Source organism: Zeus faber (genome assembly GCF_960531495.2).
Source record: "Zeus faber genome assembly, chromosome: 14".
Taxonomy (NCBI): domain Eukaryota; kingdom Metazoa; phylum Chordata; class Actinopteri; order Zeiformes; family Zeidae; genus Zeus; species Zeus faber.
The window spans coordinates 11,850,610-11,864,023 of NC_137200.1; the positions used below are offsets into that span (position 1 = coordinate 11,850,610).

Below are 13,414 nucleotides of genomic sequence, written 5' to 3' on the forward strand. Positions count from 1 at the left end.
AATGTGTTGGAACCACACGTTTGGAACATGTTTCACCCATTCCACTGTCCTTACCTCTCAAGTCACGTGAATTATTTGTTTGTACTAAAAGCTTTTGTTGGTATATTACTTTTTACATAAATAACCATGGATTAAAGGCAGGCCACTTAAGGCAACTAACTGAACTTACCAACCTGACTTAAGAAATGCAAAGTAAATTAAGACAGCCCCAACCCCCCACCCCAAAACACACACACACACACACACACACACACACACACACACACACACACACACACACACACACACACACACACACACACACACACACACACACACACACACACACACACACACACAAACCAACATCAATAAGCATTGCCTTGACAGTCCCCTCAGGGCATTCATCACTTCACTGTCAAAATATTTGATTATTTTTCACTTATTAATATACAATTATTTTCGTACAGTCAATATATACAACATAAAATTATATAAAGAAAAAAATACTAAAAAGTGAGAAAAGTGCCTTTCTTTGTTTTGCGGCCCGTTCCGTTTCAAGTTAGTGAAAGACATCTGTAGATTCCAAATGTGCGATTCTATGAAAATAGACACCGTACAAATGGATATAGAGGAAGGCATTGATAAAATGTTCAAGAGTGCAAAACAACTGTGGGATTGTTTTGGGACTTTGAAAGAGGCTTTTATCTTGTACTTACCCTGTTGATATACACAACCGTTACCGTGGAGATGACTTCTGACCTCTGCTCTCTGCCAGGTGTCCATGAACTGCGACTACGTGTTCGTCAACGGGAAGGAGACCCGTGGGTCCATGAACGCCAGGGTCATCTTCAGCTACGAGCACCTGAGCGCGCCGCTGGAGCTGACGGTCTGGGTGCCAAAACTCCCGCTGCAGGTGGAGCTGTCCGACAGCAACCTGAGCTTCATCAAAGGGTGGAGGGTCCCCATCCTGCCCGACCGAAGGTGAGGCTCAAGCCGTGGAGATGGAAACCAGTGGAAACACAATACCATCAGCACCATCGAAGTCTCTAGGGAGTGCCGTGACAGTGACCTGAACTTGGTTGGCTTTTGTGCCGGGGAAGACGGGCACCACTTTTATGTTCGGGTTAGGGTGTCGACTGGATAGGATAAGATAAGATACGATACAGTAAGATAAGATATGATGTGATACCCTAAGATACCATAAGATAAGATACTTTACGACAAGATGCGTTACGATGTGATGAGATAAGATGATGAGATAAAATACTATGCGATAAGATACCACACGTTACGATAATATAATATAATATAAGATAAGATACCATAAGCTGCGTTATGATAAGTTATCCTACAGTCAGATACAGTAAGTTAAAATAAGATAAGATCCGATAAGCTCCCATAAGATAAGACGCGATACAATAAGACAAGATATGATGTGATACAGTACCATAAATGAAGATAAGATGCGATATGATAAGACGCACTAAGATACCATACCATAAGATAGGATATAATGTGACACCATAAGATCCAATACAATAAAATAGATAAAGATACAGTATCATAACATAAGATCCGATAAGTTACGATAAGATAACATAAGATAAGACACAGCTGTATATAAAATGGCGCATAGTAACAGTATAAAATATTAATGCTATAGTATGGTATCATATAATATGTAGATAACCGTATTGTTAAAGATACGTATATGTGGCCGTTCCGCCTGCCACACGCCACCCGAGTGGCGTTTTCAGGGCAGAGAGATTGTAGAGAGTGGCGAGGTGTAACAAGCCAGGAGCAGATGCACACATCATGTTTGACCAGCAACAGGCTTACAGCCACCCTGAACCCAGGCCCAATTACCTAGGCCCAAGACAGATTTGGCTGCTTAAACCACACCACCCTTACGCCACAATAAATATATTTAGTATGGTCAGGCAGAAGTATAGTAGGGATAATGACAATATGCATAGTAATGGAATTATAATAATACTAACAATAATACTACTAATAACAATAACCTACCGCATGTACTGGACCAGTTGCCCATGGCTATGTGATGGGATGATGCAGACACATTCAACAAAATTCCATTCCCCGTCTATACAATTCCAGTCTCCCCATCTGTATGTCTTCTTGGTGACCTCTCCTCAGTCGACCCACCACTGAAACACCACCAACCCATTTTGATTGCCTTAACAATTGCCAAGAAAACAATTGGAAGAAGAGAGATAATCTCACCACATCCCAATGGTTGCAGTTATCAATTGATTACATCTCAATGGAAAAACTATTGGCAATATCCAAAAACAATGTTGATTCATTTAATGAAATCGAGGGCATCGAGCTGCCCTGCGCTGGGTGGGTGTGGCGTCTGGTCGGCTGCAGTGGGGTGGACCTCCCCCTTGTGCAGGGTGTGGGTGGGCATGGGAGTCCTGCCAGCTCGCCCATGGGGCGGGCGGCTCGGGCGGGATGTTGGTCTGTCGCTGCGGGGCCGGGATCTGGACCTGTGGTCCATGCCTTGCACCCTTGGCCCGGGTTCTGTGCCGGCGGCTGCGTCTTGTGCCTGCACCTGGGGGTTGGTTGTATGTGTGCGCCCCTGGGGTGCGGGGTCTCCTCGTGCTCCCTAGGACTGGGTCATGCTCCTCGGGGCTGGGCGTGGGGGTTGCTCCACGGCCCTCTGGCTTCTCTGGGGGCCCGGGGGTCTTCTGTGGCCGCAGGGCAGGGCACTCGGGCCTCTCCTGCAGCCGTAAGGTGTCTACAGTGCTGCAGAGTTCAGGGGGGCTTCGGGGCCCCCTCTGCTGCATGGAGGCGCCACGACATAATACTGACCTTCTACACCAGTACCAATGGGGATAAGTCATGTACACTCACCGGTGGACATCTTACACACACACACACACACACACACACACACACACACACACACACACACACACACACACACACACACAGGCGGTCTCATCTCACACACACACACCACCACACCTGCTTGGAGTGCACCCCAGCACCCTCCTGGTTGCATTCCTCTCCTTTCCTCCCTCATTTACTGCCATAACTATGACAGGAAGAGGCCACGGGACCAGTTGTAGTTCTAGTTTTCCTGGACCTAATTCACTGTTTTTCAATACATGTTGTCGTCCAATGTTTATGTTTTTGTGTAAATGTTGTTTGTTTCTATGTTTATTTGTCCCACCTGTGGTGATTCTCTCCCTCTTGGAGTAGTGATCAGTTGTTTATAGACCCAAACATGATGAATAGTTCTCCAAAGAGGGGGGTTGGTGGTGGCTCTCCATGACCAAAACTGTGCTCTTGTCATTCTACAGGGCATCCACAGGACAGAGTTATTGCAGCGGTTCATGATGATTTAAGAATTAATAAAGAGTTGCATTGCAGGTTGAGAACTTGAACTCTACTTGCAGACTAACTCTGTCCTGAATGCAATGGCATACAAATACTCTGTGTTGTATGCCCAGCATGCTGACAGCACAGGTTTAAAAAAAAAAAAAAAGTAATATATTTAATTTGTTGTTGTTTTTTAATTAATACTTTGTGTTGTGGAGGCTTTTTGTGTAGCATATACTGTATACATGTATATCACCAGTATCCAGTCTTCATCTTGACTTTTATAGCCTTGCTGTGTTAGAGGATCAAGGCCAACTGCATGGCCTTCGCCTTCAGTATTAGAGTCTTTTATCAATCCGGGCAACGGCGCAGATGATAAAAATGGAATGACGATTGCCCACGAAGCATAGCAATGTGAAGCCCCGGCGGATGCGTCATTGTCATTCATATTTAGGGAAAATAATGGCCACAAGGCAAAAAAAAAAAATTCAGTCTCGAAACCGAGGCACCCAGGCTCATTTCAACATTCTGTCAATAACAAACAGGAACACACACAGACACACACACAGACACACACACACACACACACACACAGACACTCTCACACACACACACACACACACACACACACACACACACACACACACACACACACACACACACACACACACACACACACACACACACACACACCCAACAGTTGATTTAAAAAGGGCCAGAATCAAACACATGCTGAACTGGAGCAGAAGAGATGTAAAGGCAAGGGAACTGCAAAGCAACACAAAGCAAGGGCTGTAGGTGTTGATAGTATTCATTTGTCTCCAGAAACTATATATTTTCAATCAGATTTGAGGAGCTTGTTCAACCCACAGCGCCAAGAGAATATATCCCATTACTGCAAACTCGACTTATGACTTAAGTCTTAAATAAAGATTTGAAAACATTCACACATTCACAAATGGCGTTGGAGTGGAATGGGTGAAAACCTGATTTGGAACGCTGATATTCTCGACAGTCGCTAACAGTGCCATCAGTGCTGAGATTATTTGGGGCATGTTGAGTCACCCGGCGCCGTGCTCTTTCCATTAGTGTACGAATTGCCTCCACGTAGAATGAATGCCTGAGTGGGCCGTGTCTGACGAGAGGGCGTCATGATCTGCTTATATGTTTGATACATGTGATGCCGTTTCTACCTCGATGACATTAACTAATTGGAGTCCAATTACTGCACTGAATGCCTTATCAGCTCCCTCCTTTTACCAATGTTCTTTCTACGCTTTCTTCTTGTTGTCCATTGGAGCTGTTTAAACCACTTCCGGGTGTTGAAAATGGACTCTTTGATATGGTAGTTTGGGATCAAACCGTGTTCCATCACACCACGTCCAAGAACTATTTAGTGGAGGCGGCAAATCCGAGTTCAGAAAGTGAAAATCCACTCTGGGATTTTGAGTAAACCATGGGGATTTACTGATAAGCATCAACCCAGAGGAACAGCGGATGGATCAGTGCAGGGGTGGGGCGAAAGCACGGCAGGGCATTTCCCTTCTGGACCTGGAATCTTCCACCTCCGCTCCACCTGCAAGGTAACAAGAAGATGTGATCTCATCAGACACCGTAGTCAAGTTTCTGAATAGACGTGCGCAATAAGCACGGCCCTTGAAATGTGCCTGGTGACATTGAATTGATTTGTGCTCTCATAAAAGACCAAGCCGCAAAGAGACCCGGCGTTCTTTATTCCGCGCTCCCGAGCTCCTTCCGGGCCCAAGTGGAGCTCGTTTTTAGGCACGGGTGAAAAACGGCCATGGCGCACGCAGCAGTCTGGCTATGCTGCGAGTATGTCATTTTCCGTTCCTCGCCCCACAGTGCTTTGCAAGCATCAGAGACCGCAGGCAAGAGACGGCCCCTATCCGCCTCAAATGTGCCACATGTAGGCTATGAAAGCTGCTCCTATGCCGGTGCGGGCTGACTAGGCTTGCCTAATCTTGCCCTTCTTTCCTCCGCCTCTGGAACAACACCTCTGCGTAGTGTTGGACGCGCTTCGGAGCTGTAGCGCATCTTCCAGAGCCGTTCTCCATTGCCCTCGGATTAGAGCGGAGCTAAGGGACACTGAGACAAAGGGCTCGTGTCAGGTTTCAAGGCGGTGAAAACGCTATCGTGTCTTCCAAACCAGTGATTTCAGTGGTTGCCTTTTCAGATAATGGGATGTAATTTTCAAAAGGAACGCACCATAAAAAGACAACTTTCTTTTTCCTTGCATACATTAACTACATTCCTCCAAAAATAGAAAGGAGTACGTCCCAGGAATAGTAAAATGAAATATTTCCCCAGTCTCTATTTTTAACAACGGGCCATACTAAAAGCCTCCATTATTTTGAAGAAAATTACCCCCTGTTTGTTTACTCATCTATTCAAAGCATAGACACACACATCCAGACTACACTTACTTTCCTTCTTTCTCTCCTTCGTGCCCACACCACCAATCGCCTCTCTCCGCCTGAAGAGGGAATCCTCAAAGACGTAAGGAGAAGTGTCTTAAAGAATTTGACTGAGGAGTTGTTTTTGACTTTGCAACCAAGCTCCTTACCTTGGTTACACCTGCACTCGGGGAGACTTTAAATGGGCGGATTAACCTTCACTCGTTCATTTTCCGCTTCGATAACGCAGACCCCTGCAAATACTCGCCCGTCAATAGCCGCGGTTTGGATTGAAGTCAGTGGATTTGACAGTGAAGGCTATCAGTTCGGGAAGAAACACAAAGGGGACCGTTAATTACCCTTGACCGTTTCTGTGTTTTTTCTACGGACGTCAAAGTGATGTGGCGCGCCAGGTGGTTTTATAACGGTGTCTTGCGGCTTTCCAGGTGGAGGAGAGTTGGTGGGACTCCTCACACCCGTTTACTGTTGGTGAACCGTCATGCTTTGCTAATTTCACCAGCCACACTTGGTCAAATTAGTATTTTGATTTATAATTAATGTTGAGGTGGTGGTTGACCGAGTTAAAATCTGTGTGACACTTTTTTGACACTTTCAAATAATGTGCTGAATAACCCTAAAGAACGAGTGACCGCAATTACAAAATCTGACACCGGCGTCACAATTTAAGCCTCTCAATCCGCTTTTCTCCCGGATCTTTGTAGGTGTTGATCATGAAGTGATCATATACGTAGCTCAGAAATAGGATCTCGGTTTGCAGAGTAGTGGGGTGTTTACAGCACCCCTAGTGGACAACAATAATCAGCGACTGGCTCCATATTCGTCTCATTGCAGATTGGCCTCATTGGGGTATAAACCCTTTTATGTAATAAGTCATCAATAGATTTATTTCTGTTACATATATTATAGATAAGATTACATACATTTTTTTTTACATCTCTAATTATATAATTATAGATATAATATTAATATATTAATAATATAAATATTAAGATGCTGTATATAATAATTAAGATAAACTTTAATTAGTCCCACACCGGGGAAATTTACATTGTTCCAGCAGCAAAAAGGGGACAGCAGAAAATAGAGAGCATATCAAGGTAAGCACTATAAACAATATAAAATATATAGAATTTTTTTTATATATATATAAATTAATAATAAATTAATATAATAATAATAATTTTCGTCTTCTTCTTTGAGCTGCTCCCGTTAGGGGTCGCCACAGCGGATCATTTGCCTCCAATATCTTCTGTACTGCGCGTCTTCCTCCCTTACACCAACCGCCTGCATGTCCTCCCTCACCACATCCATAAACCTTCTCTTTGGCCTTCCTCTTCTCCTCTTGCCTGCCAGCTCCATCCTCAGCATCCTTCTCCCAATGTAACTCTCATCTCCCCTACACGCGTGTCCAAACCATCTCAATCTGGCCTCTCTCCCTTTTCCACCGAATTGTCCAACCTGAGCTGTCCCTCTAATGTACTCATTCTTAATCCTGTCCATCCTTGTCACTCCCAATGAAAATCTCAACATCCTCAACTCTGCCACCTCAAGTTCAACCACCTGCCCTTTTGTCAATGCCACCACCTTTAAACCGTACAACATGGCTGATCTCACTACCGTCCTGTAGACCTTCCCCTTCACTCTCGCTGGAACCCTTCTGTCACAGATCACTCCAGACACTCTTCTCCACCCACTCCACCCTGCCTGTACTTTCTTCTTCACCTCTCTTCCGCACTCTCCGCTGCTTTGGATGGTCGACCCCAAGTTCTTCAACTCATCCGCCTTCTCCACCTCCACTCCTTGCATTCTCAGCTTTTCGCCAACAACTGCAGAAGCTGTGAGGGAGACGGCCAAGAAGGTACTCTGTGTATCATGCGGGAAGAGGAAGGAAGACAAGGACTCTTGGTCGTGGAATGAGGAGGTACAGGAGAGCATAGAGCAGAAGAGGTTGGCGAAGAAGAAATGGGATAGTCAGAGAGATGAAGAACGTAGACAGGATTACAAGCTGATGCGGCGCAAGGCGAAGAGAGACGTGGCAAAGGAAAAGGCATACGACGAGTTGTACGAGAGGTTGGACAACAAGGAAGGAGTAAAGGACTTATAAGAATAAATAGAAAAGAATAAAGAAACAATATATAAGAATATTGTATATTATTGTATCATATTTTATATTACAGAGATAAAGTAGGTGACTATCAGTTTTAATGGGAATCTACGATGCTAAAGATGGCGGCTCAAAAAGATAGGGAGTCACCTTATAGGTTTTCTTTCAGGATGGTGCATGTGTCGGATTTTTAGGTTGAAAAAAACATCTTTCTGCCAGAACAGTGTTCTAATAGGCTGCACAGAACACAAAATGTTAATGGTGGTGCATAACTGTCCCCCATTAGTTGATGTGGGACATTCTTCCGCCTGTTGCTGGCCTGCAAGATGATAATTCAACAGTGATACTGACTCCTGCGGCAGGTAGAAGGCTTTGGGAACCACCCACCAAAAGTCAAAATGTGATCGGCGTGATGAACTCTCTTTTCAGAGCCACACTCCTTTTTGCAGACAACCTGCCTACAGAGCTGAGGGAGTGAAATCAAACAGCCAAATCAAACAGAACCACCTTGCGTGGGAGACAGAAAGATTTGACGTGGAAATACACAGGTTTTAATGGATTGTTACTAAACGGGGAATGTATTTCGGCAGTAGCGCTTGAGAGGGAAGGACCACCCACCGTGTTTCAGCACGGCTGTGGTCCAGCCGAGTGCGTTACAGCTGTTACACAACACAGTTCTACAGACAGACTTCTGCTGTTGATCCAGGAGTGACACAACAGGTGATGGTCTTTGTCATTTATTAGCTATATAAACAGTATCCCACACACACACACACACACATATATATATATATATATATATATATATATATATATATATATATATATATATATATACATACACAGTATCTCACACATATATTTATAGCGAGAGAGAGCGACAGAGAGAGCGAGAGAGAGAGGGAGAGATAAAGTAAAATTGTAACTAATGACAGTCCCATACTGCAGTCTCCATTCCTCACTCTGGCACTCCAATTTTCACTCCACCTTATCTATCTTTCTTTTAGTCACTACCTCCAGTTATCGCTCACCCTTCAGCCCCCCTCCCCCCACCCTTTTCCGCCCATTATGAAATTATTTTTATAGTTTTACGGGCCTCCCTCGCCCCCATTGTCCTCCATTCCACAACGTGACCCGTCCAAAGCCCGTCCATCAGTGGCAAGGCCTCGCAGCGTGCTTTTTGCTCCGACGCAGCGTAATTACTCACTGGCTGCATCCCTGAAATGTGTTTCTAAAAAAATAAAAAAATAAACGGGGGGGGGGGGTCTGGGGGCTGTGCAGTCGGGCGGCCAGTCTGTGTGCACCCAAGCTCCGGCCTGTTCGGGCGTATCAGAGACTCTAATAAGAACAGACAATGTTCTTCTGGGGAAGAGGCAGGGGGGAGAGAGAGAATCCAGCCTTATTTCCAGGTAGAGGTCTGTGGAAGGTAAACTTCCTCTGACCCGAGCCAGGGAGCTGTGAAACTCCCTGTCTCTCAGGCTTTTCCTCCAAACTTCAACTGTGCACCACACAATTATTTTTTTTATATTAAGAAACTATATAAATCGGTCTAGTATACATATTATGATAATACCTCATATTATTTAAATTATTATTATTATTATTATCATTATTATTATTATTATCATATTATCATATATTGAGATATAACCTAATTACACTACACTCATAATGGTGTAGCGTAAACTATATCACTGATCACATATGCTGAGGGGTTTTTTTGTTGATAGGAAAAACCCTCCAACTTTCACATTTGTAATCGAATTACTGAAGGTTGAAACCTTTTAATTCATATAATGCTGTTATTCCATAAATCGTAATTCATATCATATTGGTGAACATGGTTCCTAATTCAAACAGATGTATGAAAGAAAGAAAGAAAGAAAGAAAGAAAATTGGTTTGAGTCACTGTGACCATTATGTATTCTCCTGAAATATATAATAGTCTCCTCAAACATCCTATTATGAGTACAAATTACTTAGAACGAGAGAAAGAAAAGGCACAGGCAGTATTTTTTACAGAACCTGTGTCCATCATATTGGCAATCCAGCAAGAAGGAGCCTATGGTGATTTGTTTTCCGCCTGGTAAGGCGCAGGCAGATAATGGACTGGGAAAAAAAAAAAAAAAAAAGCTGAGGTTGAGGTGTGTGGGTAGTATCCCCTCCAACGCCCATTTCTCTCTAAGCCCCCAAGACAACGCTGGCCACACAATATTTTCGTCTTACAAGGGTCACAATGTCAGATTAGGCAATCATAGTGCCATCAATTCTTGCCGTGTCTTGGCCGGGGCCAAGACACGGCAAGTAGCACACACTACAAGTATGACCCCGACCGATTATCGTATGCTGCCTCTCACGACCTTGCGTCCCCGTCCCCGGACGCGCCCGGAGGGGGGAACAGAGGCCCCTGTTCCCGGAGGTGCACGGAGCGAGAGGGAGTCTCCGCCAGCGAACCTTTCCTTGGTTTCATTGTTCCACCTGACAGCAGCATCCCTCTTTCTCTCCGCCATGTTTACATACTGTATATGTACAAGAGAGAAATTTGTCATCCCATTGGTCAACATCAAGGAACAGGTCGTAGGAGATGTCAAACTAGGCAGGAAAATACACGCCACGCTGGTCTTTTCGTCGGGGTGTGTCGTGGGGTGCACCAGACGCCACGTCGCTGTTCTTCGATGCCGCACTACACGGGGTAAAGACGTTTGTCATTCCTGATGTTACTCGGGCCCCGACGCTGGAAATTTCTCGGCCTCGACACAACCGTGTCAAAATCTGGCTGAATTTGTACAGTCTGACCCCCGACCTTTGCCAAATATTCCCGCTCGCCTTCGCAGAAATCCCAAGTTATTCAAAGCGAGTCACAGCGACGATTAGGTAGCGGGAGACTGTTTTTCCCTTTTGCTCGTGGAACCTGGTGGCGTGCGGATCCTGCTGAGGGGAACTGGCTAACTCCTACATCTTTCTGTCGAACTGATTGCGCTTAGTCCGGGATGCACCTGGCATATCTAACCCCGCCGCCCAGGGGTCCTGTGAAATAAAAAAAAAAATCTCTGCATCACTCCAAATGCTGATTTATTTTTTATTTTTTCAGTGCTTATCTTCCCTCTCCCGCTGCTGCTTGAGAGCACTCCTCTTCCATGACGACGTCACATCAGAGCGATAATTTAGCAGATGTGTGTGGCACCGCTCCCAGACTCCTAAGTGTTTGTCAAATCTGTAAAATAGAGCAAACTTTAAAACGTCAGCCCAAGAACTCCTACGAAGCATGTGACCGACACTTAAAGAGTTGCGCTGCACAGTGCTATACATGGCTGGACACTAAATGGCACTTACATTAATGCACTGGCAGGATATCCGTATTGGTATTGTATGTATTTTTGAGTATTTACATACATTACGGCTTTGCTGCATGTGGCGTTCAAGGCGGTTGCTTTTGCGTTGTATCAGTACGTAAAGATCTAAGGCCTTCAAAAAAGGATTAAGTGCCTTTACGTGCCTTTAAGTGCCTTTAAAAAGATTTTTCTTAAACATTTTATCAAATCAAACACCTGGATAAATCTCTGTGCGGGTTGGCCTTGGAGGAATCCAGTTTATTTTGTTATAATTAATACGCTGTCTTAGTTTAGTGTGCTGATTGCCCTGAACAGACTGGAGAATCCCTCAAACTTGTCGTTCAATACGCTGTAATGTAATGATCAATCTCATTTGAGTGCCTTGGATTGGGTTGGATCTCCTTACCAACTGCACAATTTCATATCCCGACGTTGAGCTATTCTATTGCTCTCCACAGGCCCCATCTGGCCAGCCCATTGTAATTCTACTGGTGGCAACAACTGGGTGTCGGGGGTTTTGTATTGGCTAACAGACCAGTGTCCTGTACCGACGTCACTCTGTCTGTAGTGAATATGAGTAATGTGTTTCTCTTCCCTCCGTGTGCCTCAGGAGCACCAGGGACAGCGACGCGGCCGAGGAGGAGGAGGACGAGCGTCGGGTGAGCCGTGGCTGCGCCCTGCAGTACCAGAGGGCCCTGGTGCGGGTGCTGACCCAGTTCCACACCACCTCCGCCGAGGGCACCGACCAGGTCATCACCATGCTGGGACCCGACTGGCGGGTGGACGTCACCGACCTCGTGCAGGACTCCCTCAAGGTGGCCGACCCCAGAGTGGCCGAGCTGGTGGACCGCACCGTGCTGGTGGGCCTGGAGCTGGGCTCCACCACGCTGAAGGTACAGTGGTGGTGGCAGCGGTGGGGCTTGTGTCAGCAGTAGTTGTAATGGAGAATCTGAGTTATGAGTTTGGAGCAGCGGGGAGGTTACTTCATAGCAACTAGATGTGAGATGGGGGCTGAGAAGGAGCTATTGCTGTGATGGTAAAAAAAAAAAAAAAAAAATCTCACAGGGATGTCAGTTACCACAGAATTGGCAGATGGCAACTCCCAGGTGAATGCCTTACCCCAGCATACCATATCTGGTCAGAAAGGTCATCACAGGTTTCCAAGGTTGCTGGAACGTAGCAAATTAAGGAAGAAAAAAACAGCATGTGTTCACGGAGACGACAAACAAAGAATCTCGTGTGAGGCGACGGAACGGGGAAGCCCTGACTTCTTGACCGGAACCTGTGGCTCCCGCACCACCCGTCCGGCGACACAAAATGATAAAGTATTGATGTGAACACACGGGTAGTCTCCTTTTCCTGCTCCGCTTCCTCTCTTCTCTCCTCATTCTCCCACCGCCTCTGCTCTCTTGTCTCACCGCTCCCATCTCTGCCCTCCTTTTTCTTTTTTCTTTTTTTTTTACAGTTAAACAAATGCCTTTTATACCAAAATCAAAGAACTAGTCTCATGGCCTTGCTTTTTATGTACCGAGCAGCTGTTGCCTTTATTGGCGGTTTACACCAATCGAGAGAAGGCGCTTTGTTTTGCTGTTCTTTGTTTTTCGTCTTCGTCTTAATCACCGTGACTGAGTGCACATTCTGCCCGTCGGGGGCAGGGTGTGGGGGGGGGAGTATAGTTGTCGGGCGGATGCGTCTGGCGGTGGCTAAATACGGAGGGGGGAAAAAAACTACGAGAGACCGATCCATCATCTAAACTGAGCAATGGATCATTTGAATTCTCTGGAAAGGGGAAGGTTACTTATAAATCCATTTACACACAAGCCCCCACGTCGACTCCGTTAGACGTCACAAACACATCGTCGGCTTCATCGTCGCCCGTCATAACCGTACGAAGATTTTGAATTTTGGGAACTCTGGAGTCATTTTTACCTCGCTTCCTAAAGCGTGACTAAAATATGAATATCGAGGCTTGCAGTGGCAGCTTCCTCGGTGTCAATGAATACCACCAATATGAGGCAAGATGACATCAAGAAGGGCGTTAATAATAATAATATATACTTATAATAGCGGGTGATCAGCCATTGATGATCCTGACGATCTCTAAACATGTGCAAGATATGCGAAGAAGAAAGAAGCATTTATTTTATTTTTTTTAAGTTTATATTATACAGTATTGTATAAAAGTAGTAATTGTGGTTCTCATCTCATCACAT

At 45.3% G+C, this 13,414-nt stretch overlaps 1 protein-coding gene across 1 annotated transcript in view; it reads left to right on the forward strand.

Moving 5' to 3' along the window:
* The window catches only part of tmem132e (transmembrane protein 132E), a gene marked incomplete at both ends in the record, with an annotated part of 88,859 nt that overhangs the window by 62,179 nt on the left and 13,266 nt on the right, over nucleotides 1-13,414 (forward strand). Inside the window, 2 exons of the mRNA XM_080014090.1 lie at nucleotides 758-963; nucleotides 11,812-12,094. Of these exons, the coding sequence (XP_079870216.1) occupies nucleotides 758-963; nucleotides 11,812-12,094 (489 nt within the window). The remainder of the gene's footprint in view (nucleotides 1-757; nucleotides 964-11,811; nucleotides 12,095-13,414) is intronic.